Here is a 27,880-nt window from a genome sequence, read left to right on the forward strand (position 1 = left end):
GAGCTCAGTTGCCATGTTGGCTTTGCTCACGCCCCCCAGTAGGAGCTGAACACATTGAGGGTGCTTTTTAAATATCAGTTGAGTGAATGAATAGCCAAATATCCAGTTCATCACTTACCCTACCCATTTCATTGTGATTTTATAATTGTCATGATTTGGTTTTGCTTCCTTAAATGTGGAAGCAAAGAAATACAGAGAACAGAATTTCCAACTCATTTTCTGATGAAGTGACAAGTGCCATCTATTGAGCCCGAAGCAGAGGCCATGCACCTTCATGGGCATTATCTTGTTTTGTCTTCACAAGGGCACCGTGAGGCACACACTGCCGTCATTCTTGTTTTGCTGATGAGGAAAGTCAGGCTCAGCTAGACTAACTCAGGACCTGTCTAAGGTCTCACAGCTGGAGCATGGTGGGGCTGAGAACGTAACAGATCTGTCCTGCTTTAGGGCCTTGCTCTTTGCTTCAAACGCCAGCGCTTCGAAAATTCTGGTTCTCGACGCTGGCTGCACATTGGAATTACCTGGGAGTTAAAAAAATTACGGTTGCCTGTCTTCTATTATTGGAGATTCTGCTTTAATTAGTCTGGGATACGGCCTGGTTTTTTTTTTTAAACTCTAACTATCCCCTACTCCTGCCAATGTATAGTCAAAATTGAGAACCATTGCTCTTGAAAAGCATGAGATAAATGTAGAGCCAGTCAGAACGCTTTGCTCAGGGGCAGCTCATTTTGGCTGTGTGGCTTTGAGAAAGTCACGGTGATTCTCTGAGCCTCAGATTCCTCATCTGCAAACTAGCCATAAAGATAATAGTACCTACTCTTCAGGATTCTGTGATGCTAAAAGAAAACTGTGTTTGCAACATGCTTAGCGGAGTGCTTGGCCCAGGGTAGGTACTAAGATCTTTTGGTGGCTGACAAAACAAAATGGAAAATCAAGACAAAGGCAAAATGGGCCTCCAGAGGTCACCCTAGATGGGTGGTGATATTGGTAAGGATCCTAGGGCCAGCGAAGAAAGAAATCAGGGATCCTGTGCTTGGGAGCTGGAGCTGGTGAGAGGTCTGAGTGTGGCCAGAGTTAGGGCATCCCAGCTGGGATACGGTTCGGCTAACAAGACAGTGGTGGTGCCAGTGTTCTTATTCTAGGTGCCAGGACAAGGGGGACGTGGCATTCAGGAAGGGACAATGTCCTTAGAGCCCTCCTCTGGTTCGAGTGGTTGTTCAATCAATGGTTATTGCATGGAATGGAAGATCTGGTCATCTTTGGAGGATTTGGAGATTCATTCCTGGGGATGCCAATCTCTGTGGAAGCAGATGTGTTTTACGGATCTGAGGCTTGGAACTCAGCCTCTGATTGAGGATTAAATGAGATGACGCAGGTGAAGTGCTCAGCACTCTAAGTGCCCAGTAAACGTCAGCGATTGTTATTTACTGCTGATGATAAACTTTGAGAGTTGGCTACCTTTATCCTGCCCAGGAGTTCGAATCTTGGCTTAGCTGAATAATTTTGGGTGAGTAAACTTAATCTTTTATGCTGCATTTCCCTCATCTGTAAAATGGGGTAGTAGTGCAATGTCATCACATTGGAAAATAAGACGCACTGTTTGAAGAGTTGAAATCAATGCCTGACACAAGGTAAGAACACAGGAAATGTCTGCTCTGAGCACTGGTGTTGAACTCCAACATCAGCCTGTGAGGGGCCATCCCTGGTTATGTGGAATGGTGAATGGGCTGCCAAGCCCAGGGGGACGTCAGAGGCATAGGGGGAGTGGAGGGGCATGAAGAGTGCTGTCAGGATGGAGCAGCATCCACTGACCCTAGAGTTTGCTTCTCAGTTCCAGCGATCTTTCCATTTCCTGCGCCGAAGGGGTGAAAACTCCCCATGTGTGAGGTGGAGAGCTTCGTAGCATAAGGTACACGGGGAATTCTGCTTTCTCTTGGAGAAACTCTCTTCTCCCCCTATGCACACTGGAAAAAGGGAAGCTCATTTGAAAGTCAAGCAATACAAGCATAAAATTATTAAGACTTGTATCTAAGCTTCAGATGGAAGGGGCTTTGGCTCATTTTATCTACCTCTACTCATGGTCCTCACAGGAGGACTTTGAGATTCATAGAAATGAAGTGGTTGGCCCAAGGCCTCAGAATTTGCCAGCTGGCAGACCTGAGCCTGGAACAAAGGTCTGTTGACTCTGATCCACTGTGTTTTCTACAATCCCACCCTGAAGCATTATCATCATCATCATCATCATCATTATTATTATCATTATTATTTTGTTGTGGATGTGTGGATGAGTGGAAGTGATGTTAACAGGGATGGTAGTCAAAATATCTAATACTTGGTTAGTTTTATCTCCTTGCTCTGAAGTTCCTAGGGATGAAGAGTCCTTTTGAGAATTGATTGAAAAAGTTGTGCTTGGTGAACTGGATTAGGTGAACAGTATTTTTCATCTGAAGAACTGGCATTATGATTTTTGTAGACATTTGGCTGTGAATAAATTCTGGGCAAATAATTTATTTTTCTCCAGAAGTATAAAGCATGTTTCATTTTTACCACTCCTGGGAGTGGGTACAGGCTAAATGTGAGGACTGTATTTCAGAAGGACATCACGACATGCTTAGGTTTCCCACTGGGAGGGAAAGTTTTGAGACTGAGGCTTTGGAGGAGAGCCTTATCTTCTTCTCTCTTAATCCATGACTCATTTTACTTACAACTCTTGGCTGAAAACAAATGAAACTTCAATGTGGCCATTTTTGACCCACAGAAATGGCAATTTATTGTGGTCCCACCCTAATACTGGCTGAGCATCAATGGTGACTCCAGCTACTGCTCTAGAAAGTGGAAAGAGATGGATGAGTTGAACCCTTTTGATTCTTGCCAGTTGCTGTTTTCATGAGAGGCAGCATGTGCAGTGTCCGAGAGACCTGGGTTCAAATCTGGTTCCATCGAGTACTAACATGGCTCTCTCTGGCCTTTCTTTCTCTTTCTTAGGGTTGTTTGGTGTGAGTTCAAGCCATTTAACCACAGAATCTCCAACTTCATAAAAGGAACTCAGTTGACTCCCTCCTTTTCTTCTTTTCCCTTGTGTGACCAGAGTGGCACAACCTGTGGGGTTGCACAGTCAACTTGTTATAAGATTTATTATAACCTGTGAAAATCAGTCACCATTTTGCATTCGAACACATGGAGAACTAGATGCATTTTAAAATCCCAAGAAGTTATCCTTAGACCTTAATCTAGAAAGAAAGATAAATTAACAAAAGAATTGATCTATTTATTAAAATTCTGTGGCTTTCAATGCCAGTTTATTAAGTTACATCTGTTAAATACATTAACACATACAACATTTCATTCACAGTGATTAGAATTCATACAGTAGTGCTGGAAGACAGGGGATGCATATCAGTTAAGTACATATCCAACAACATACAATATGCAGCTTATCTTGAGTTTGTGATGTTTTAACATAAAACATAAAATCAGTAAAAGCACATGGGGCTTATCACTAAAATCACATAAAAGCTTACATTTTTTTAATCTGTTCACCCCTGAAACAAAAGAGGGGAAAGTTACATATTTGAATGACTTTACAAATAAGTCATCTGATTAAGCTCAGCTACTTTATTTACTCAACGTTGTGTGTCTCCTTCCTCCTGAATGCATGTTACTTAAGAGTGGGACTTACATCATATTCTCTCTTGCCTTGGCTCTCCAGCACCAGGTAAGTGCAGTCCTATGACAGGTGCTCAAAAAATCACTGAGTCATGGATGAAATGGAAAGATTTCCAGGCTGGGTGTCAGGAGATGTGAATTCTTGTCTCACACAGCTACTAGCTGCTGTCTGGGATTGGGCCATTTATGTCAGCTTTCTGAGCCGGGGTTCCTTCATCCTTAAAATGATGTAACTTGGAATAGACAAGCTCTGTAGGCCCATCAGCTCTAGAATTCCATGACAATCCCCCTTGGTCAAGGTCTCAGAGTCACTTGTGTTGGACACTCTTAACAAGTGGAAAACAGCAGCCACTTCTAGGCTAGAAGCCCTGAACGCTTGATGAGGCCTACCAGGTTCTTAACGATCAAATAGATCACGTGGAAGTCAGTTAAAAAATGGCCACATAATCATTCAGTCTTTCCTCTTACATCAATCTAGGAACGGCTTCTACAAAAGCCTTGGGATTAGCCCTTTGTCTGACTGTCTCCAGGGCCTGAGAAATCACTATCTGGGGAGTTATATTTTTGGATAGAAAGTTCTTTGGGACATCGAGCCAGAAATGGTGACTCTGTAACCGCAACTCATTAGCCCTAGCTCTTTCTCTAGGGAGACATAGAAGAAATCTCCTCCCCCTTTCTATATCACCCTATAGATAGTTGACATTTCTCACGTCTTCCTCCCATTTTTCCTCTAGTTATTAAAATAAATGCTATTTGCTAAGAGCAGATGGTAACTGAGTGAGCCTAGGACTCTGATTCAGGAAGCTAGTGTCCTAGCTCTAGATCTGCCATTAACTCAATGTGTGGTCCTGAACAAGTAACTTCTGTCTGGGCTGGTATGGTACTTTTTTCTTAAAATAAGGTGATGGGAGGGATGAGGGAGTGGTGCAAATGAGTCACAGAGCTTGGGAAGTTGTAAATATGGTTCTCACAGTGGTGCAGGTCATATATGTGACTACTCTGACCCTCACTCTATCACTGTTGGAGCAAAAAGATTGAGGGGTTCACAGTCTACTGAATTCTTCCCAGGCCCAGTTGCCAATATGATGCAGTAGCTCTTAACATCCAGGATAGTGGTGCATCCTTTAAAAATTTTCTTCTACAAATGGTTGAACACTTCCAGGACTCTGGGCCTTAGGGGAGCAAGAAATCTTGAGGAAAGTGACTTTTCTATGTGTTTTGTTAGGTGCAGCCTATAAACAGATCTGTCCTGAAGATTTAATCCCCAGTGTCACAATCATGAAAACATGATTGGAAAAGGACTTGGGAAAACACCTTGCAAGAGAATTTTGGCAACAGGCGTGCCTTGTGAACAGTGAGCTAGTTGAACTTTTATAATCCAGAGGGTTGTTGACAAGCACAGAGGTGGAATTTCCTCTGGAGTGACGTGGCTTAGATTGAAATGGAGCCAAGGGCTCTGGCCTGCCTTGCTACTGAACTGAACTGGACACTTTTCAGGGTGTGAAAGTGTACCTTTTCACATCCTACTGTACCTTAGTCAAAAAAATTTAGGAATTTTGTTCTGCCAAATAGATCTAAACCATGCTAGGATCAAAATACTAGTGATTCCATGCATTTTGATCATGGTTCCTGTATTTGCTGAGAAATAGGCTTTTCAGAGCATCTGGGTTATCCATAAAGTTCTAATATTTTCAAGGGTGTTGATGGCCAAACTTGAGTCCAAGAGATAATAAGCCTTTCTCTATATGTGGCTTAAAAATGTATTCTACCATAGAAAACAGTATCTTTATTTTGTCCCTTTTTATTTATGGAGAACTGTCCTTGAGTAGCTACTTAAAAAAATCACTTAAACACAAGTCATTTTGTTAATGATCATCCTTCATCAGATAGCACCCATTTTCGTAATGAGAAAATACCCATGTGCCTAAAGTCAGCTAATTAATTAGCTAATACAACCAAAATAAATTAAAGAATCTGCAGATAATGGAGGTGCTTAAGCAGTTGGAATGAGCACGTCTGAGACTAAAATAATTGATCTTTGTGTTTCCAGGGTGAGTGGGTACTCAGTAAATGTTTGTGGAATTGATTTGAATTCAGCCTTTTCAGGGATATTGAACCAGTAAAATATTTTCCCCCTAAATTAGCATTGTAAGCATGCTCCTTCTTTCCTTCCAAATCTTTGAATGCACCCCATCTACTCCTTTTAAGGGATCATCACATGCTCTGAAAAAACATTCTCCCACCTCATTTTTACAACTACTGCACTAAACTTTGCCACGGAGATAGATAATGCCTAAGAAACAGAGGTTCTGACTTGGGTCCTACTAGGAATGTTTGGCAGGTCCTATCTGGGCAGTAAAAAGAATATTAGAGAGAGTTTAACACTTTCAGCAATGAAAACTTGAGTATAATATGTTCTTCAATAAACAAGCTTATAACAGGAGCAAAATAAATACGTGGCAGGGGTTTTTCCAAAGCCTCAAGTATTTTAGGATAGTAGGAAACCCCTGTTTCTTGGATAAACTTCCAAATCCACCAGATTCCCTATGGGACAGAGGAAAGGTTTGAAGCCCTTGGTAAAGGGTTCCTTTCCGTGGAAGGGAAGGTGAGCAGACCACTCCAGACTCCTCTGTACAAATCCTTTCCCATATCCCAGGTTGCCTGGGGCTCTTATGCATTTGCACAGAGAGTGTTTTATTTTCTTAAGAGGGTGTTGTCTCTAATCATGGAGCCAGATTGGCAACATTGATAAGACATTCCTGATTTACTAACAAATATTATTCTAAGAGATGGCTGGGGAAACATTCTCTTATCAAGCTGGTTTTGTACTTACTGAGAAACCTTTCCTTTCTCCTTTAAGCAAAGGGTAATTCCTCTGTCCAAGATGCCCTTTCCCAGAGGCCATCTGCTGCCCTCCCACCTTCTTTCAGGACTCATTCAGGCTTCACTTCCCTTGTGAAGACACTTCTGAACCAGGTGGAGGTGACCACACCCTTGTGTGTGCTCACGCTGAGCCCTGTGCCGACTGGTTTGAGAAGCTGAAGGCTTTAGGACCTTAACCTCCCAACTGAGAAATTAGAAATTAGTTTTTATTTAATTATAACTCAACAAACATTGATCAAGTGTTGCTACACCAATCACCATGTTCAGGAACCACAACATGCACCTTTCTGCCCCTGTAGTCTCCTGGCAACAAGAGTAAGAGCGATTTCATTGCCAAATTTGCCTTCAGACCCATCTGTGAAGTCTCTCATAATAGGGAGCATTTATAATAGCGGCCAAGGTGCTGGAAGTCACTCCCCATGTCACACCGACATGCTCTTAGACTTTACAGAAATGCTCGAAGTTAACATGTTCCATACCCATGGGAAACAAATTGATAGATTCCTGCTTTACAGACAAGTCAACAGAGGCTAAGAGAGCAGTAATGCCCCTCCCACCCTTGACATATTAGTGCAGGAAAATCATACAGATTAGAGGATGTGAACTCATTGAAGCGCAGGAGGGTTCTCAATGTCCAGCCTCATCTCAAGCAAAGATGCCTTGGCTGGGCCAATTAGCCAAATCCTTATTTAAATCTCTTTGAATATTTTAGAGAAAAATATCCATTTAGCAATCTGCATGTACTGTTTGATCAGAGTTATCGAGTGGTATTCATATAAATTTGGGTAGAGTGCAGAGTCTGTCTTGTTCTTCATCGTGTCTTCTGGGTTAAGGTAGCAGACATAAAAGGTTCTCAAGAACACCGTGCTGAGTTGATGCTAGTGTTGAATTTTTTATTTGCATGTGGAACTCATACCTGCTTGTTTTGATGCATGTGTACATAATAAAGAGAAAGGTAGTTCTTCTCACTTGACATAGATGGCGTGAAAACCAATTTCTTTTCTTGAGAATGTTCATAAGAAACATCAGCTCTCTTTTCATTTTTCTAGGCAATGCACTGAAATATGTGTTCGGGGAAACTGATGAAGGATTTCGCCTCTGAAGGATTTACAGTTTTCTAGGGCTTGGGATTTTGTTTAAGGGTCCTGAACTGAAGCAAATGCTTCATAATACAATTGTACAGTACCTGGGCCCTCTGGTGACAAACGCATACTAGGAAGGCATGGAAAGGTCCCAAGTGGATCATCCATTCATTTGGTGATCAGTGTTTTAATGTTTAGACACTCACCACTCTTTTAAGCAGCCATGATAATATGTCTGCCTTCTTCTGCCTTTTTTTCCAATTAGTATTCTCATCAGTAAGGCACATAAAGTGTGAACGTTGGGGCCCTAAATTTCATAGCTAATCCACTGTCTCTGTGGATGCTCCAAAAAACTTCCTGGTTATAATTACATCTGAATGAGGAAAATTAGGAACTAAGAGGCAGAGGACCTTCATACAATGACATCTGCCTTGCCCCTATAGCAAGAAAGCTCCAAAGAAGGTTTTATCTTCTTTTGTGTAATCCACCAAAGAGATGTCACTGACATTCACTGTCAGCTTGTCCCCTTCATGCAGGGAGAACATGGCCCCTAGATAGATGGGTTGGAACCAGTTGCTGCCTATTTCACACACTGACTTGGTCCCCATTAGGAGCTGGGTTGGCTCGGGGTAGCTGTCTGTTACCTTGGTGATGACCACGATGATGGAGTCTGGCTTGCTGAGTCGTCTCCGTTGACTGATTTCGCCACACTCGGATGTGGTCCCTCGGAATGTGATCTGAGAGTAAACAAAGTAGTCTCCTGACTCTGGGATCACCAGGAACTTGTTGGTATAGTTCATCCGGTTCTTGGTGAAGGCCAAGCCAAGTTCATGTTCCCAGTGCAGAGCTGGGAATTGATTTTTCAAGGGCTGTGTGGGAGTTTGTCTCACAACTGCAAAGACAAGAGGGAAGTTTCATTTGCTTGTGTCAGAACTTGTGGACTTTGCTAAAAAGAGTCTTACATCATTCTCAAAGAGTAAAATGCTTGGATAAAAACCAACAGCTAACAAGATCCTTGAGAAGGAATGAGTAGAGGATACGTGAGTGGACATACACATCTGTTCAGAGATAACATCTTAGGCAGGTGACTTGAAGAAAATCACTTTGCCTCTCTAAGCCTGAGTTTTCTTGTTTGACAAGTTTGAATTTTACCTAAGCCCTGTGATCCTGGAAAACAGTGAAGGTTAAACAAAACAAAACAAAACAAAACAAAACAAAACAAAAACCTCCTTACTCTTTTGTGTTTTGGAAAACAGCTTACTGCAAAGAACCACTCTTCCCTAAAGACTTAGATAAGATTTAGATAAGACTGGTGGGTGCCCCTACCTCCTTGTTTATTTGTGTCAAGACTAGACACTAGACCCTCTAAATTCCCATTCTTTTCTTCATAAATAATTAATTGAACTATCTTATCCCCACTGAGCCATTGAGCAAAATGCTTATTCACCAAACTTTGGTCAAGCTTCTCTCCTTCCTCCAGGCCTCTGAATTTTGGCTCATCCTCAACCTAACCCTCAACCCTGAGCCACCCTCCTGAAAATAGGCTGGCCTCAGGGTAAGACATTCTCTGATCCTATCATGCCAAACTTTTATCCCACTTCCCCACACCTGGTTCTTTTTAGCTTTGTATATGCCTGTCTGTAAAGGCAAGACTCTTTTAGTCTAACTCTTGAGACACTTGCAGACTTTATGGTCAGAAGTTCTCCCAATTGCAATAGTCCCTTCCTCCACTAACTCCTCATGTTGCCATAATCCTATTGTATAAAGCATTTCTTTACTAAATGAGAATGTGTTTTTTATTTGATGTATCTTTCCTTGAAAACAAACAAACAAACAAGAACAAGAGCAACAACAAAATGTGAAAGGACATAATAATACCTGTGGAAAGGCTTAAACGAGATGGTGTGTATTAGGAATAGCCTCTAAACTACGTTCACTTTTATTAGCCTTTTTATTTCAGAAATGCTTGCTGCAGAGAAAGGACATTTGGAGACAGAGTCAGATGTTCCCTGTCACTCCCCAATTCCACTCCATTTGGCTGTGGTTCAAAGCCACATGAAACACAGGCAGTAATTAATAAAAAAGGGCATCAAATATCTAGAACATTTTGCAAATGCTTCTCCCACATCAACAGGGCCAAAATATAATCCAAAATATAACTGACTTGTGGAGCGAAAGGGACCAGGGCTCTGGGCCATATAGGTCCATTTCCAATCCTGACTCTACAACATGTAGGTTCCTTCTCTCCGAGTCTCAATTTCCTGCCTGTGACCTGGAGATAAAGCTCCCTCATAGTCTTGTTCCGAAAATCAAATGAATGGAAGAGACATGGACATTTTTACCATGATGGCTGGATACAGTGTTACTCAACACATATTTATTTTCTTTCCCCAAATAAACTAACATCTTTCATATTGACAGACTGAAAAATAAGCCTGTTTCATCTTAGATATATTTAAATGTTCTTACGTTTGCATTATTTGTAAGTATATACTATATAGAACACATGAATGAATGCTCTTACAAGGTATGTCTAGTGTAGAGAAACAATTGATTCAAACCGTTGATTTCAAACAAGATAACCTGTGGGTTGCAAATTTTCTTACAGGTCAGAAGAATATGCTTGCTTTTTAACTCTCTAGTTTTTTCAGTAGGTTTTTAACACATATTTCTGCACTGTCTTGCTCTTTTCTCTGGAGTCTTAGAGGTATAGGCAGCTTCAGATGTGAGGTGCCAGGAATTTTGACACTAGACTTGGGAATCTGGCCAAATGGTGATATTAAGAGATTACTCTTAATCTCTTTACATCAATGCAAAATTTTTAGAAATATCTACCTGAATGTAAATGTCCAATAACTGCATCTTGAATAGGGCACAGATGGACTCAATAAATTGGCAACTTAGGGGAGTTTTCATCTTTGACTATGTTCAGAATTACGTGAATCTTCGAGTCTGAGAAAAGCCATTTCTGAATGACTGAGTGTGCTAATGAAAGGGAGAGAAACAGTAGAGAAAGGAAAAAAGCTAATAGAATCTGAAAGAAAAATGCCTAGGAGACATGGAACTTTGGACCCTTCAGTGGAGGAAGACATCTGAAAGCTCTTGACTGAGAGGAGGATGTTACCAAGAGATGTGGTTTCTAGTTTGAAGCTACAAGAATGAGTTCTGGCAAAAACTCAGGCCCATGGCCCATGGTCTCCTGGAAAACACATCAGGAAGAATTACCTGTCAGATGTGCCCTTGGCTTATCTCCACCAGCTCTAGGAGGTGCATCTGTAAGGAAAGGAGAAAATGCTTTGTATGAGTTAGAAGGTGACTGGAGTAAAGACAACATTTTGAGAGTTACACGGTGCCTGCAACTGGAGAGAAACATTCCTCTCCTCCAGCTTGTCCAGGTCCACTCTTTGCAGGTTCCCCACCCCACCCCCCACCCTGGGGCAGGGCAGCCTCAGGAGAAATAATCTTGAACACAAATGAATCTTTGGGCAGTTATCCAATCTGTCTGAGACTCTTTTCTTATCTCTAAGGTAGACACATCAAATCCTACCATGAACGATAAGTGCTCAGAATAATTCCTGGCATATGATCAGTGTTCAGCAAAGCTTGTCTTGCCTTTCCTTTGCTTCTGTTGCTTCTGTGGGAGCTAATTGGCCTTTTGCCTTCTTCACGGTTCCTTTAACCATATCCACCAAGCCATCTGGATGTCCTAACAGGGCAGTTCTTGAGTGGGAACTACTCTGTAGCTATATGACCTTGGCAAATCTCTTTCCCTCTCTGGGCCTCTGTTTCCCTACCAGTTCTCCAGAAGGCCTCCAAATTTCCTTTTGGTTCTTGGAGATGATTATATAGGACAAGTGTCTTCTAACTGCAGTGATAAAGTTGATGGTATTGATAATAGAAAGGAAACATCATAGCATACTTTTGACCTACTAGGTATTGTTCTAATACCTTTGTAGGAATTAACTTAATCCACACTAACCCTGGGAAGTAGGTACTATTATAGCCATTTTTATAGGTGAGTAAACTGAGAGAGAGAAAGATGAAATTATTTGTACAAAGGCTGTCAACTCCACAGGCCATGCACTTGGCCTTGGCAGCATTTTGCCTTCCTAGTGACTGGGGAGGTGCCTCACTTCTCTGGGTTTACACCACTCTGAACCTCTTATATACCAGAACAGTGAGAAATGTTCTTGTTCCTCATAAGAAAAGGCATAAAATATAAACACACTTACAGACTCGCTGATGTGAAGGTCCAACCTCCTGTCCTTTTGGAGTCTATTGGGAAGGAAAGATATGATTCAGATCATCTTGGTCCTTTTGACCCCACACCCACACTGCTGCCCATAATATAGGCATGATTAAGATGCTGCTACCCAGCCTGGGTGCTCAGAGATAAGGGAAATGGAATGAGAATATTTGGTTGGTGGGAATCTTTCACCCGAGCTCTCTCCTTTCCTCCTCCAGTACCTCCATGATCTTTCTCTATCTTATGCTCGTCTCTGAAGTGTGACTTCAAAGTTCTGTCCTTAGCGCTTTCTTCCCTATTCCATTCTAGGGCACGCCAACATCTTGTCATCGCTTCTATTATTTGAACAAATAATAACATTTGTTTTATTTTCTTTTCTTCACCACAATTTAAAAATTGGAGCTATTGTAAAAAATGATACAGAAAAAGAAATGATGACTACGTTATCTTTCTCATCAGCCTCCACAATTCTGCCTTGTTTCCATGCAATAGATGAAGACTTTTTCACCTGTGCAATTCTAGTTTGTGAGCCATTTCGGATGCCATGTGGGTTGTTAGAGTAGCTGCTTTGGGGGCAGACAGACCTGAACTTGAATCCTGATTTCACTATTAACAATATGATTTTCAGCAAGACAATTTCTCTCTGGGCTTTGGTGTCTTCATTTGTAAAATGAGAATAATAACATCCCTAGCCATAGATAACTCCCAGATTTGCATGGAACTCAGAAGCAAAACTTAACTCTTAGTTTAGGAATAAAATCACCATCTTGCATTTTTCCAGTGTTTCCCCAAAACCTTCTCTGATATGATTTTGGCTCAACCCAGAGTCTTCTGATTTGGTTATTGTATCTACATGGTCTCCACGAACAGTGACCCTCATGTCATCATGAACACTTGATCAGTTTTACATCTTAAAATTCGTGTGTGTGTGTGTGTGTGTGTGTACGTGTGAATGACTTGTGTGTCTGTGTGAGTATGAGAGAAGACAGTGTCACCGGTGGGAGAGAGTGTGAGTCACTGTGTTTTTGCATCTGTGTATCTGTGTCTGTTGTGTGGTGTTGTGTGCGTGGATTCTCTACACACGCATGTGTAGCTGTGTCATTGTTGAGTCTGGGTCTGTGAGCAGTGATAACAGAGATCTTGCTAGGGCAAAGACCACCAGGCTCTTTTTACTTCCAAGCCATGTTACCTAACCTCTACTGGAAGCCCTTTGAAGGCAGAGATCTTGTCTTTGAATGACTAACTGACTTTATTGTATCTCCAGCTCCCTTTTCTCCACTTCCTAATTCATTAATGGCACTGCTACTGCTTCTGCTCAGTTACCAAACCTGAAAGTTGTGTCTTTCTTCTTCCAAAAACCCAACCTGTCATTCCTACTTTGTAATTTTTCTCACACATGCCTCCACTCCAGGCCTTAGCACACTGCTCTTCTGAATTCTTCCAGTGGCCTCTTAACAGGTCTTCCTGCATCTGGTTTCTCCTATTCTTGAATCTGTCTCTTAGTCTGCCTTCAAAGGGCTTTTCCTAAAGCATCACTTTATTGAGACACAACTCTGTTCGTAAACCTTCAGTGGCTCCCCGTGGCCTTTAAGACACAGCCCCAAATACTTATCGTGGCAATTATCACCCCAGGCTTGTGACCCACTATTTGTTCCTCTCCAAGTTCTCTGTGTTCCAGCCATAAGAGGCAACCAGTGAATATTTCAGGGGAGCTGAAAAAGGCAGTAAGTGTTGCTACTGTTTATTGGATGAGTAGTGACACTGCTGTCCTAAGCCCGTCACATGCATTATCTCATTTAGCCTCACAGGGACTCCCCAAGTTTATATCCTCATGTTGAAAATGGGGCTTAGATACCTTAAGAAACTTGCCCAATGTCTTACACCTGTAAAGTAGAGGAGTAGGATTTTAACCCAGGCCAATTGACTCCAGAATACTAAGCCCTCAGCCTTAGCTCCTTCCACCTTCTGGGCAAGCTTCTCATCTGCTGAGGTCGATGGATACCTGCCAGCACACAGTTCCATGCACTGTGACAGTGGGGAAAACAGAGAGTCCAGAAAACAGGAACCTGGCCCAGAAGTGGGGGAATCAGGGAGAATTACCCCTGAACTGAGTCTTACAAGTTCCCACAAGTATTAGCCAGCTGATAAGAGATAATGACCATTCCAGACAAGGTCAAAAGCTTGTGCAAGAGTAAGGAGGCCCAACGGAGCATGGGAGCAGTTGGGAAACTGCAAGGATTTCTGCTGCCAAATGAGTACATTATAAACTTTTAGCATAGGCTCGTGAGTAAAATGGCTTTGAAAACCTAAACCCAATCAACCTGACTACTTGTCCAGCATCAGTAACTCTGATGGGTTTGGGAGGTGGGGAGGCGGCCTGGAAATGAGCTTATCCTGTGGCCTGTCTCCTTACTCACTGCTGACAGAGCTGATAAAGGACTTGGTCATTTGGCAAGGCACAGAACGGAAGGGGAGTTCCCAAGGAGAATGGGGAGAGCTTGGCTGCTGCTGCTTGTGTAGGAAATGATGCCTGCCACACTTGGCCATGTTCTACTTCATTTAGTACTCTGCTGAGAAATCTTCTTGACCATCCTGATTCTTTTTGTCTAAGCAGACACTCAGCTAAGAGATTGGAGCATTTCTTTTGGCTCCAAGTTCCATTGTCATTAGCAAGTATTTGGGATGTGAACACACTTCCCTTTGCTCTGCTGGATCTGTATAACTTGGGCACATACTTTATTTTCATATATGGATGGGCATGTACGGGCTTTAGTGGCCCAGAACATCACTAAATATCTGGAGGCTGTGATAGTGCCGGTTGGCAGGTTTGAAGAACACAACATTCCAAGAGTCCCCAAGAAGAACATCAGCTGGGACTCTCTTTCCAAGAACAACATCTAAAGACTTCCATTGCAGTTTCTCTTAGTAATGACTCTGTCTATCATGGGAGGAAGATTATTGTGACAGGAAGCAGGAATGAATGAAGAGGAGATTTGAGAGGATGAAATAGTGGGTTAATTGGGGAAAGTTTTATGCATGTGAGCTGGCTCGATGGCTGCTTATTAAATAATGTCAGGCCAATAATTGGCTTACTGTCTTCCAACCCTGACTCATCTCCATCACTTCTGGTCTTTCTGGGGCACCAAGGAGATAAAGGCTCCCAAGGAATGCTAGTCACTGCACTATTAGCTTCCAAGTCTTTATAGGCATGGCGTCCAAGAGTACTCCAGAGGAATGTGATTTATTCCCTTTTAAATGCCCGCTCAGTCCACTGTGGAACCGGGACCCAATTTTATTTCTCCTTCTGAGCATTTGTCACTTCCTCAAGTGTCATTATTTATTTGTGGGCTTATGCTTTTCTCTCTCTAGTAGAATTCAAGATGCATGCAAGCAAGAGCCTGGTCTGCCTGTCTTGCTCACCACTGCATTCCTAGTGTCTTGTACAGTGCCTGGCATGCCTGCTGGATTATCCAATCTGCAAAATATGCTGATCCTCAGGCATCAGAAAGGCAGGCAAAAGAGAGCAGAGGATGGAGTAAGACTCAAATTCACGGACCTTAGCCAGAGTTTTGCAATTCAAAAAATTGGGAAGGAGACCTTTTCATTGTAGAATACATGCAAAGTTTTGAGGTTTTGTTTAAATTTAAACCATTTAATTATGTAGAGGTGGGTGGCCATAATCTTTTAGTATTGGGGCCTCTCAAGGTTTTCATTGGGCTTTGCTTGGAGCATAGTCACGGCTCTAGAAATGTTTGTTGAAAGTTGTGAAAGTTGGCCAGGATTAGAGCCAGAAAAATTACCCTGGTACTTATTAGCCCAAGCAAAGTAAGCTGGTGCTTTTCACCCCTTAGTTCTTACAGGTCAGGGAATTTTCACTCTCATTTGATTTTCTTTCTTTTTTCCTTCTTGTTTTTTTTTTTTTTTTTTTTTTTGGTAGGAGGTGGGCATGTTGAATGGTAATCCCCAGCTCAAACTAACTGTGACCTATTACTATAGGCATCTGGGGAATACTCTAATATTTTGAACAGGGAAGAAGAAGGATGGAAGGGAGGAGGAGACGGCTGTCTAGTTGAGTACACACTGGTGCCAGGTCCTACTGCTGTCTGTGTGCGCTCCTTGCCTAATACTCCAGCCACTCTCAGAAGAGGCGATCACTTTTTATAGTTTTTGTATGCCAAAGGCAAAGAGCATATGGAAGGTCTGGGATCTGAACCTTTAGAGCAAGTACAGACTGGCACATATCAGGAGCCTCATAAACATTAGCTGAATACATAATGGATGAGCCTGAAGCGGTCTGGTCTTTGAGAGTCCCTTATTGGCATTTTCCCCAGAAAAATCCCTTGAGTGTATTTTAACTAATGACCCATTTAGCCTTTCTCCCATGTTCTGTGCTCACTCTCTAGTACATTTATAAACAGGAAGAGTTATCTATTTCTTGCCGTCATGAACGCTGCAATTGCAAAGGCATAAATGCTTTATGGCCCATAACATCCTCCCAGCGCTTCCAGGAGAAACACACAGACGTTTACCTCCTTGTCTTTTCCTCTGGCAGCTCCCTGTTTGTACTTGCACAAGGATAAGTCCAACCTGGAAGCTGTTTGATTTCAAAGCCATTTCACTTCACCCTCCTCCAAGGCGCACTGGACAGGGCTTTACATGCAGCACTCAGAGTGGTGCCAGGGGAAAGAATGTGGTGTTTGCAGCCTGGCAAATACGGAAATCCCAGCTCTATTATTTCCTAGCAGCCACCTAACCTCAGTAAGACTCAAGTTTCCTCATCTATAAAAACAAAAGATCATTCTTCCCTCCCAGGACTGTTGTGATAGCTAAGAAACACTGTATATAAAGTGGACATCCAATTCATTTTCCTTCCTTCTTTGGGCCCAGTCAGTCCTTGTGGTATGCGTTCTTGGTTCCCCTTGGTCTCACCACTCTCATGGTAAATGGAAGCCATCCTTGAGTTGTTTTTTTTTTTTTTTTTTTTACGACGAGCGACAAATTTGGATCCTTGCAGAGCTCTGAATGGCTTCCTCCTTATCCCAACAGGAGAGGCATCCTCATTCCATGGTTCGCTTCTAGACTCCTGCCCTTTCAGAGTGCAGAGGGGTTGAGAGAATGGGATATACCCCACCCATTTCAAACCCCAAGCTTTTTGTTCATGTCAGCTATCGAGCCTCACTAAGGACACCAGGCAGGGGGACGACCTCTGATAGCCATGGTGCTGCTGCAGCTGGGCTGCGTGCGGTCTGCTAGATGAGGGCCCTGGGCACTGTGTTTACTCTAGTGGGAGAATGAGTGGACCCTGGAATCACCAGCTAGGAGCAGCAGTGCAGGTGTGGGAGTCACACCCGCAGCTCGCTTGCCCTCCCTGCCTTTCATTTCTTCAGTGCACCTTCACCCGCTCTGATTTCTCTGCCCTTTCCCCCAAGCCTGACCTTAGAAGTGAGCTAGGCTTGTCCTCCAGGTGTGCCAGGACTTCCTGAGGTTACAGCAGAGGCAGCGCCAAGGAGTGTTTGGCGGTTTACAAAGCACTTTTATCTCAACTATTTGTTTCCTGTAGACAGCGCTGACGGGGGCTTATCATTACTGTCTTCATCCAACAGAGGGAACAGCTTGAGTGAAATAAAAGACTCGATGGCAAAGTGAGTAGAGAAATAATGTCTGTTGAGCATCTGCATTATGGGAATAGCTTTCTGGACATCTCCTTGCAGAATTCTCAGCACAGTGCTCTGAAGAAAGTATGTTAACCTCCCCACTTTATATACGGGGAGTATAAGGCTTAGGGAGGTCTGGTACGTTGTGCATCCTTCCATCCTTCTCTCTACCCAGCAAACACTTAGTGAGCACCTTCTGTGTGCCAGGGACAGCTAGATGTTCCCAGGGGAGGGAGGGAATTAGCATTCATGAGCACTAACTATGTGACAGGCATTTTCTAAGGTGTCATTGTTAAATCTTCCTGACCCCCAGGAAGTGAATAATTTACTGATTTTATACTCAGGCAGACTAGTATACTGGTTGGGAGAAACGGACATCGTAGGCTTGAATCCCAGTGTCACACTCTCACTGTGTGACTTTGGGTACAAGACTTTGCTTTTCTAAGCCTCAGATTCACCATCTCTAAAATGGAGATAAATAGTAGTACTTTCCTCATTGTGTGATTTCAAGGATTAACTGAGATGATTTTGATGTGTGTACGTCAGCAGTAAGTGTGTGTTGCACGTGTTACACGCCAGACCCCATGCCAAGAACTTTATAGGCATGAACTCATGTACTCTTCTCAGAACGCTCCATATGGCAAAGCTTAGAATGGAGTTTGGTATATGATAAATTGTTACAAGGTCACAATTGTGACATGGAGGAGCTATGGCTTTCCCTCCAGTCTGTGTACCTCTGAAGCCTGAGCTGGCATCACTATGGGGTCCTGCTGGTCTGAGTGGAGACTAGGGGGGGGTCTCAGGGACATGCATAGGGGGAAGGGGGTGCTGCAGGGAACAAGGGCCAGGAGCATTGCAGGGATTTTTCAGGAAGGGGTGGAAGTGAGATTGGAGGGGACTAAGGAGAATGTGGAAAGAGTGAGTGCAGATGATTCTAGAAGCAGGCCTGGAGGGAAGGACAGAGATGGGCAGTGGTGCTATCCTGGGAAGCAGTGGCATCCCTGACTATTCATCGCACAGTACTGAGTGCCCACTCTGCTCCGGGCTTGAGCTGAGCCAGTGTGGTGCGTTCTGTTATGCCTGGAGCACAGACTCTGTGCTGGAGCAGCGTCTGGGAGAGAGGAAGGCCTGGCTTCCGGATACCTGTGGGCCAGAGTGGAGCCTGTAGACCCATCCTGAAGGCAGTGGATGCCACGGAGGACCAAAAGAAGGCCAAGGCCAAGGCCAAGGCCAATTGCAGCTGGTAAAGGATGGGTTGGAGTGTGGGTTGCGGGTGCAAGACCAGGATGGAGGAGGAGGCTTGGAGATAGCTCACAAACGTCAGAGACTAAGAAAAACCCTCCAGTACCAGAACCTGCTCTCTGGACTGGTGATGTCAGATTCCAGGGCAGGTGCTGAAGTTGCCCTCTGTGATGTAATTTCCACGAGCAGGGAAGTTCCCAGGACAGAATTGCTACAATTGCTAATTCCCCGCCCTCTGCCACATGCTTTAAGGATTTTATTTCTAATTATCCCTATTTCATACACAAAGAAGCTGAGGTCCAGGAAGGTTAGTTAGGTAACATAGCTAAGAAGTGGCTAGGCCAGAATTCAAGCTGGGTTTGAACTTTTGACCCATGGTTTTTCCATGATTCAAATCTATCTGACATCATTCTCTAGGTGTCTAAAGACCTTAAAACATTTTACTGCCTCTATTTTGTTTTGTATAGGTCACATATACATTTTGTATAAAAGAATATAGGTTCAAAAATGTCTCCTCCTTTCCCTTGGCACCAGCCACCCAGCTCCCCAACCTGGATGCTAGCAGGGTTACCAGTCTCTTTGGTCCTCTTCCTGAGAGTCTGTGCATTTATAAACACATTCATACATGTGAACATGTGTTACTTTTTCAGAAAATGAAGTGTTCCACATTCTACATGCTGCCATGCACTTTGCTTTTTTCACTTCATGGTATATCTTCAAGAAATTCTCCATCCCTGTGTACAGAGATGCCTCAATTTTAAAAAGCAGTGGCAGCTGAAGTTTTCCATTGCATGCAAGGACCGTGATATACTTAATTGATGCCATATTTACAGACACTTCACCTAAAGACAGTTGACCCAACCGTCTCAACTCTAATTTTGATTTCTGCTGTGCAACTTACTGATAAATTTGTCACATGAGATCTTTCCTTACACAGTCCCTGAAGGAAGAATCCAGTTTAAAAAATATTTTTGTACTAGTCCTGGTAGCGGTTTTGGTTGCTGTTAATAAGAACCTGGAACACTACTTCACCAGTTCCATTGCCTTTCCAGTCTTTGGTCTAGGGACCCAGCAAGACTGGAGTTGGTCCCACTTTCTGGGAGAATGAGGGCAAGTAAGCATAGAAGTAGGATATCATTCTAGGTCTGCCCCGATATGCCCTGTGACCCTGAACTTTACCTTCCCTCCTCTGATCCTTGGTTTCCTCAACTGTAAAACGAGATTAGACAAGACCAAGGGTCAGCAAACTTTTCCTGTAAAGGGCCACATAGTAAATATTAACTTAGCAGGTTACATGGTGTCTGTTGCAAATACTTAGCTCTGCTGTTCAGTGTGAAAACCCGACAAGGCTGTGCATAAGTGAATGGGTGTGGCTAGATTCCAATAAAACTATTTACAAAACGGGCAGTGTATGAGATTTGGCCCTTGGGTCATAGCTGCTGAGTCGTGGGTTAAGGGCATTTCCGGCTCTTAATTTCTTTAAATATGTGAAGAGCTTTCCTACTTAGAGGAAGGAAAGGGAAAAACAGCCAACCAGCGCCCATGCTGCCTGGCACTTGCCAGTAGCTTTATGGAAGCTACTTGTAATCCTCACAGCACTACAGTCGGTGGCTTTAAGGGGATTACTCAGGGACCTTCTGTATGTTGTTCACTCCCTTCCTTTCAAGCTCCTTGGAGCCTCTTCTTCCCAAGCCTCAACTCCTGTGTTGGATTAGAAAAGGTTCTCAGGGATGCTGGCCTCCTGTGGTTGTTCTGAGAGTGGAATGAGAAAATCCCTTAGTGCAGTCCTAGCAGAGGGAACAGCGAAGTAAGGACTGGGAGCAGGAGAGCGCTGGAGCGCTGGGAGCTGAGGGAAGCAGGGAGCTGAGAGGCCAAAGGCTGGGGTGGGGTGGGGGTTGCGGAGGGGAAGGGGAGAGGAGGGGGAGGGCACAAAATGAAGCCACAGAGGCAGGGCCCTGATGCAATGCAGCGAAAGGTTTCCAAGAATCATTTTGGCTCCTGCGTGGAGAATCCAGTCCAGGCTTGTCTTTACAGAATTTCTTGTTTTACGGAATCCTCCCATTCCCTATCCTCCCCAACACATAAGGATGACCAATTCATCCATCCCTAAAAAGGGCAGATGGAAAGTGTGTTCCTTGATCAAAAGTTCGATTGTAGTGGGGGGGGGCAGGCAACGGGGAAGAGAAACCAGAGACATCTGGATTTGCCAACTCTGAGACTTAGCTCCATCCCCTCCCAGGCTGTGACCCTGCTCACTGGGGCAGGCGCTCTCTCTCCAAGTTCCTCATCTGCCAGAAGCCACTGCTCACCCTCTCACCGCATCTCTGGGTTGGCGTGACTACCCAGTGGGATCGTGTTTGTGAGAGCTCTCTACGAGGGAGAGATGGGAGCTAGTATCATGGCATTACTACTGTCAGTATCGTCCTCCGCTGCTGGGCCTGCTTTTCAGACCTGTGAATGTATTTAAAGGTCTGGGTGACCCTCTTATCTTAATTCTCCCCGTATTAGAAGTGAATTGCCTTGGGCCTGGGCCACTGTGAGAATGGAAAATTCTTTCCATAAACAATCTCAGATTCCGTGGATTTAACTGAAGTCTTCGGACAGAAGAAGAGGACAGTGGGGCTGGATTGGGGGTGGGAGGGAAGGTGATTTTTTGCCCCTAGGTGAGTCTGGGAAAGTCCACTCAGGTAGATCACAATGGAGCTTTGCATCTGCAGGGCTTCTGGAATGTTCCAGGCTTTGGGGGAGACAGCTTTGGGTTCGAGTTTTGGATTTAGGTCTTACCAACCGTGGGATCTAAATCATAACAACAAATGTAAATAAGAAATAAGAGGCTTAGTTCCTCTGTTGAAAATAAGGGAAGAGATTTCTTTCCCTTCCTTTTTCCTAGAGTGTTTAGGTTAGGAAACTTGTAAGTACTTTCACCTCACTTTGAAATGTACGTAACTCCTTCTGAAGATCAGATAGGTCTTTTCTTCCCCACCTGACATGAGAACTGGTTTGTCTGAAATGTGATCCTCAAGACAGATAATGCCCCCATCTCCCAGTTTCTGTGGGAAGGTAGGTGCCTAATTTAGGTGGGCACCTTGCTCTAAGTTGCAAAACTGCTTTCTATCATAAAGAAATGAGAAATTGATTTTTTCCTCTGTGAAAGCCAACAAAACTAACACAGATGGTCACATCAATTACAAGGTGAAGTTTGTATGAACTCCGTGAGACAAACGGTGTTGTCCAGTCCTCTTACCACAAATGTGTAGCTCCCCCACATCCCCGACATGTAAACTGCCCCTGTACATGCTTTATTAGTGCTGTCAGAGTACTGATACTAGTATCCTTTTTGGGTAGGGGTCAGGCTCAGGAAAATGAAGCCACATGCATATTTTCACATGGCCAGAGGTTACTGAGCTGGGGATCAAACTCAAGTGTCTCAGATGCCCTGGTTTTTCCTCCTTGAATCCCATCTTCTTCTGTCTCCTCTGAGCTGGTTATTCTCTGTGAGCCCCTCCAGATCCACTCTTCACCCTTTTTGACTTTGCCCTGTGCCCTGTGAGGCTGACCTCTGGACACACTTGCTCTCCATTTGCCTCTGGCCAATGCGATGAGAGGCTGGTTGCAGAGAGTGGTCAGAGTTTTCCCTCCCCACTTTCTGTTCCCTCCCTGCTGTTTTGGCAGATGGCCTTCCTCAACTCAGCGCTCAGCTCCTCCAGGTAGGCCCTCTGTTTGCCTCTTCAGGCCAAAGGGTGGTGGCCAGCTTCAAACCTTTGCTTGCCCCAGATGCTTCCAGCCCTGCAGTTCCCATTAATCTGTTTGTATGTTAGCAAGTCAACCTTTCTTTGAATCCCTTTTAAACTCTTTAAACATTCTTCTTTAAATTTCTGCTTTGAATGGGTCAGGTGTCTCTTTTCAGGACTCCCATTTCTGCATGTGCCCCAGCCTTACCCATGTTTTCCTCCTTCTTCTGATACACCAAGAAGTTACACAGCCTGGCCAAACCACAGCTCCAAAAGTCCCCACATGTCCACTCTCCAGGGAGACTGGTTTAACTACGACAGCCCCGCTTTAAAGCCTTTCATCTCTCAAGTGCTCACAGTAGGGCAAGCATGCATCTCCTTCCCTCATGGGGCTTCCTGTCCAGTGCTAGGTCATCCCTCAAACTCTCTTCCTGATTTGGTGAATCACTGACCCCCGCTGGGCTGTGGATTCCAGCTGCTGGGCTTGTAGATCAACACGACATGGGCAATCTCAGACACTGTTTTGGGTAAAAGGAGTTATCTCCCATCAGAACCTAGGAGAGCTCAGGTTACTGGAGCCACTTAATGCCTCATTCAAGAATAACCATCTCTTTCTGGCGAAAGAAGGCTGACTAGACACTGCAGTTTGACTTTGTAGGAGCCAGCCCCATGGTGGTCTAGGGGTCGCAGCCTAAAGCTCCTGCCCTCCCACTCTCCTCTAACATGAAGAGCATTTCTGGTTATCTGAGTATTTCTACATTTTCTGAATGATGGCATGTGGCCATGGATGCTGTTGTCTGAATGAATCTTGGTCTGTTTGCTGACGCTGGTGGTTGGTGAGAGTTACACATTAACCATGGCTTGCTTACGGTGTCTTTGCTTTGAGGTCAGCCAGCATTGCTTAGAAATTTTTCCAGCGAAACCAATTGAGAAGCCCGTTTTCTTCTCTGGAATTTAATACTTTGGACTGAAGTTAAATCAGTTATCATAGATTATGCAAGTGAGTTTTTTCAAAGGGTGTCACTTGAATGCGCATTTCTCAGGGTCTATAGTTTTTTAAGTTCCTAGTCTAGAATTATGTTTTCCCCCTGTTGCCCATAAGCACCTTCCCACCGTTGCGCTGTTGTCTTCCCTAGACCCTATATTCTTTTTTGACTAAGCCCCCAGCAAGACCAGAGAGATTGACAATCAGGTAGGAGGTTCTTTCTTGAGCTTGAAAAAAAATTTTCAGAACCCAAGAAAGGAGGTTGATTAAGTAAATTATAGCACATACATATACAGGAATATAATACAACCGTCTGTATCATCATGCTGCTGTGAATTTACTAACAATAAATAAAATCATAATATTGGACTAAAAATAATCCCATTTTATTGAAAATATGGAATTATATACCTCAAAATGTTAACAGTAGTCACCTCTATGCAGTTATGGGTAATAATAATTCTCTTCTTTTTGTTAATTGTGTTTTTTACCTTTTTTCAATGACCATGTGTTAATTTTGTAATCAAAGAGTTCTCTTTTTAAAGAAAAGGGATGCTCCCAGATTATCAGAACACTATGATTATAATTATCTAAAATATGTGGCTTGAGCTTGTTCCCATATAAACATAAAAAGGCACAATTCATCCCCTGGAAATATTGAGAATAAAAACCAAATCGGACCTCTCCACCCCTCACATTCTACACTTCCTTTGCAGATGAATCAAGGTGCACCGTCCAAAGCTGTAATAGCAGCCAGGTGGCTGCAGAGTTCTGCTGATCTCCCAGGTCACTGCGGAGTCTTGCTTACCTGGAACACACAAGCCTCTCCTTGGGCCCGGAGCTGGCCAACGAGCAGGTAGGTGGTGAGTCCTGCCAGGATGGGGAGTGATACCAGGCAGCAGGTGAGAGCCCAGCGTGCACTGCTGCTCCTGGATGCTGACCCAGCTCTGGCCTTGGGCCTGCAGCCGCTGTCCTCAGGCAGCATTTCCACGCTGGCTGATTCCCCAAAGCCCAGCCCCAGATCCTCTGCCATGCTCCTGCTGGTCCTGGAGTTGCCTGTGACTCCTCCTGGCCAGAGAGACCCCCCCATTAAATAGAAGCCCAGCTCTCACAGTGGGTGAATTAATCACTGCCTGCTCCTCCCCATCTCCCCTTTTCACAGCATGCTGTTCCCCGCCCTACTAGGGAATGCACCGCCTACAACAGAAACCAAGTTTGGTTTAAGGGGGGGAAAAAAAAAGAGAAGAAGAAGAAGAAGAAGAAAGCTTTCCCAAGCATATTTATATACAGTGTGCTCATGTGCTCTTTCCTTCGTTTACAGAAGGAAGTTAGGAAAGTCCCTGGAGGAGGAGAAAAAGAATTCATCAAGTTAGTGGGTGGGGCAAATGGAAATATACCTGCTCCCAGCACTGGAGGCCTGCCAGCTGTGCCAGTCTGGGGACTGTGCTTCCTCTGGAAGTGAAAGTGAGGATGGAGAGGCGTGTGGTGTGGTTTGCAGACTGGGAGGTGGCAATCATGTTTGCATCACCACTTTGCAAAGTGTGCCGTGCCCTCTGTCTTTTTGAATCTCCTAGGAGCTCATTCCTATTGCATAGATGAGAATACTGATGTTCTGGAAGGTGAAGACACTTGCCCTAGGTCAGCCAGGGATTAAGATGGAGGAGCTAGAAAGAAGATCTAGTTCTTTTAAATCATGGTTTGGGGTTCTTGTCTCTACCACTACGTTGCCTGTGAAAGGAAAGTGTATTTCTAGCCTGTGTTGACCAACTATCTGTGAAGGAAAGACATTGACTTCTACTCTCTGATGAGTCCAAAGCTGACTGAGCCCAAGCTGGGTGTGCACGGCAGCCACAACATGTAATAAAGGCTAACAGTGATTAAACGCTGCTTTGTGCCAGTCACTCTTCTGAGTGAGTTAAATGTATCTATGAAATTATTCCATCCTGAGATAACCTTTTGATGTAGTAATGTTGTTATTCCCACTTGACAGATGAGGAAATTGAAGCATAGAGAGTGTGCAGTAAAGCCAGGGTTGGGACTGGGGCACGCTGGTTCCAGAGGCTCCTAACTATTACGCTGCACTGCATGTGATGCTGTACAGTGCACGTACACAGACACCCACACCCACTGCAGATCATCCCTTCCAGTTAGGGGTTGGGGCGGCTTCCTGGAGAAAAAGGTGGTGTTGGAACTAGGCTGTGAAGCTTAGGGAGGTTGATATTGGAGAAGAGTAGAGGACCCTGCAAAAAGATGGACTGCAGAAAGAGGAAAGCTTAAGGATGTCCTGTGGCATGTGGTGGAAACTACTCTGACTAGTGTCTCCATTCAGTTGCTACTTCTGCTTATATCCCAGCCTAAACACTTCAGACTACTTGGAAAAGCCTTTCATGACTTGGTCCCTGGCCACTATCAACCCTCCTCAAGTGTCCAGGTCTTCTCACACCACTTTCCCAAGCTGCAGCTCCCCCAAATGCACGTATGGACTAGTGGCATTGTTGTCCATGCTGTTCCCCCCACTGGTCCTTTCCTTTCATATCACCAAGCTCCCCGATTTCTAACTTCATGTAGATATCTTTTTGCATCTCCCTGCCTCCAGGATTAGGGGTGAGATGCTCATCTATGTTCTGATAGCCTCCCCTTCTTTCCCTTTCATTGAATACTTCATACTATGATGTGACTGACTATTTTTTCCCATCACTCTCATTCAGATCTAAGAGGGCAGGTACTAGGTCATATCTCTTCCCTGTGGCTGTAGCTCCTAACATAGTAACTGTCATGTAATAGACTCTTAACCAACACCTACTGAAATAAGCATCTAACATATTTTGAAAGAATCCAAGCAAAGGATGATTTTTTATGTTCCTGGGTTACCCATTCTTGGTTTAACAAATCTAATAAGAAACTTTCCCTTAAGACTAACCTAAAACTTTGCTGTTGTAAGTTTTAAGCACATAATCATACTTAATATCAAATTATCTTAAAGAGATTTACAAATGTTTTCTTACCCTTGTATTTCTTATTTAGAAAATTAGTGTGCTTGATCAAATCAGTGTCTTAAAAGTAGTAAATGTAGGGGTTGGGAAGGTATAGCTCAGTGGCAGAGTGTGTGCTTAGCATGCACGAGGGCCTGGGTTCAAGCCCCAGTACCTTCTCTAAAAATCAATCAATCAATCAAACTACCCTCTTCTTTCTCCAAAAAAAAAAAAAAAAAAAAACTCTAAAAAAAAAAAGGAGTAAATGTATAGTTTCAAATGAAGAGGTACGAATTATCATCTACAATATAAGAAGGCTTCAAAAGATGGTGATTACTAAAAACACCAGACTGGGGATTGGAGACCTGGGTTTTAGTGCCTCTGTTGTGTGACCTTGAGGACTCTAGCAGACTCTCCTCATTCTAACTTACCTGGCTATCTGCAAAACATAGTAACTAAGCTTGTTATACTGCTGTTTAAAGTATGGGTCAGTGGATTCTGAATTTGTGCCTGGGGAATGTCCTATGGGAAGAGGATTAGAGTTTTTGGGCACAGACCTATAGACATCTATTTGAGATAACTATAGATGTAGATTTACATATAGTTGTAAGAAAAAAATACAGAGAGATTCTACATGCCTCTTACTCAGATTTCCCCCAAGGCAACATCTTGCGTCAGTATGTCATACCACGACCAGGAAATTGACACTGACATTGATATTCAGATCCTACCAGCTTTATATGCACTTATTTGTGTATATGTATTTAGTTCTGTGATATTTCTCACATGAGTACATTCATGTGACCATCGTTACAGTCAAGATGCAGAAAAGCTCCATCACAGAGATCCCTCATGCTACATTTCATAGTCACAGCTGCCAGCCTTCCTGTCCTCCTCCCTTCACCTCTGGCAAACACTAATCTGCTTTCCAGCTCAGTAATTATGTTATTTGATAAATGTTATCTAAATGAATCATGCATCCTGTATATTTTTGCAGTTGGCTTTTTTTTTTCTACTTAGCATCATTTCCTTGAGGTCCATCCAAATTATTGCATCATTAATACTTCATTTCTTTTAATTGCTGTATGGCATTCCATGATATGAATCGACCACAGTTTATTTAACCCACTACCCATTGATAGCCATTTGGGTTATTTCCAGTTTAGAGTTACTGTGAATAAAGCTGCTATGGATACTGGTGTACAGGTTTTTGTGTGAACAGGTTTTCATTTCTTTGGTGTAAATGCCCAAGAGTGAAATTGCTAGGTCATATAGTTGGCATATGTTCAGTTTATAGGTATCTGCCGGCTGCTTTCCAGAGTGGTTTTCTCATTTTACTTCCCTCCAGCTGTATGTGAAAGATCCAACAGTCTCTCTGCATCCTCTCTCTAGAATATGGTGTTATTCCTATTTTTTATT

General features: G+C 43.6%; 1 protein-coding gene and 1 long non-coding RNA gene across 3 annotated transcripts in view; one reads left to right on the forward strand and one right to left on the reverse strand.

Annotated features, from left to right (window-relative positions):
- Positions 1–2,612: 2,612 nt before the first annotated feature.
- TNFSF15 (TNF superfamily member 15) lies at positions 2,613–27,823 on the reverse strand. 2 transcript variants are annotated; one of them, XM_074362087.1, is made up of 5 exons: positions 24,298–27,823; positions 11,864–11,906; positions 10,857–10,904; positions 8,276–8,523; positions 2,613–3,099 (listed from the first exon to the last, which is right to left on the reverse strand). In XM_074362087.1, exons 1-5 carry the CDS (start codon positions 24,577–24,579, stop codon positions 3,046–3,048), a joined length of 675 nt encoding a protein of 224 aa, XP_074218188.1. In that variant the 5' UTR covers positions 24,580–27,823; the 3' UTR covers positions 2,613–3,045. The 2 variants fall into 2 exon arrangements, with proteins under 2 accessions (XP_074218188.1, XP_010955499.1); XM_010957197.3 differs by lacking the exon at positions 2,613–3,099 and having other exon boundaries at positions 3,266–8,523; positions 24,298–27,819.
- Positions 23,945–27,880, forward strand: part of LOC141577484 (uncharacterized) — a 74,191-nt gene continuing 70,255 nt past the window's right edge. Inside the window, exon 1 of the long non-coding RNA XR_012506526.1 lies at positions 23,945–24,345. This is a non-coding gene — a long non-coding RNA (uncharacterized LOC141577484). The remainder of the gene's footprint in view (positions 24,346–27,880) is intronic.

Source organism: Camelus bactrianus, chromosome 4 (genome assembly GCF_048773025.1).
Source record: "Camelus bactrianus isolate YW-2024 breed Bactrian camel chromosome 4, ASM4877302v1, whole genome shotgun sequence".
Lineage (NCBI taxonomy): Eukaryota > Metazoa > Chordata > Mammalia > Artiodactyla > Camelidae > Camelus > Camelus bactrianus.

Bases quoted from the DNA above. Each gene is read 5' to 3' on its own strand.
- TNFSF15 (XM_010957197.3), bottom strand. From the start codon at position 24,579: ATGGGGGGGTCTCTCTGGCCAGGAGGAGTCACAGGCAACTCCAGGACC. The intron at 11,907-24,297 runs GTAAGCAAGACT...CCTTCCCAATAG, and splicing joins GAGAGGCTTGTGTGTTCCAG to ACTCCAAAAGGACAGGAGGT. The intron at 8,524-10,856 runs GTAATTCTTCCT...TTGTCTTTGCAG, and splicing joins GCCAAGGGCACATCTGACAG to TTGTGAGACAAACTCCCACA.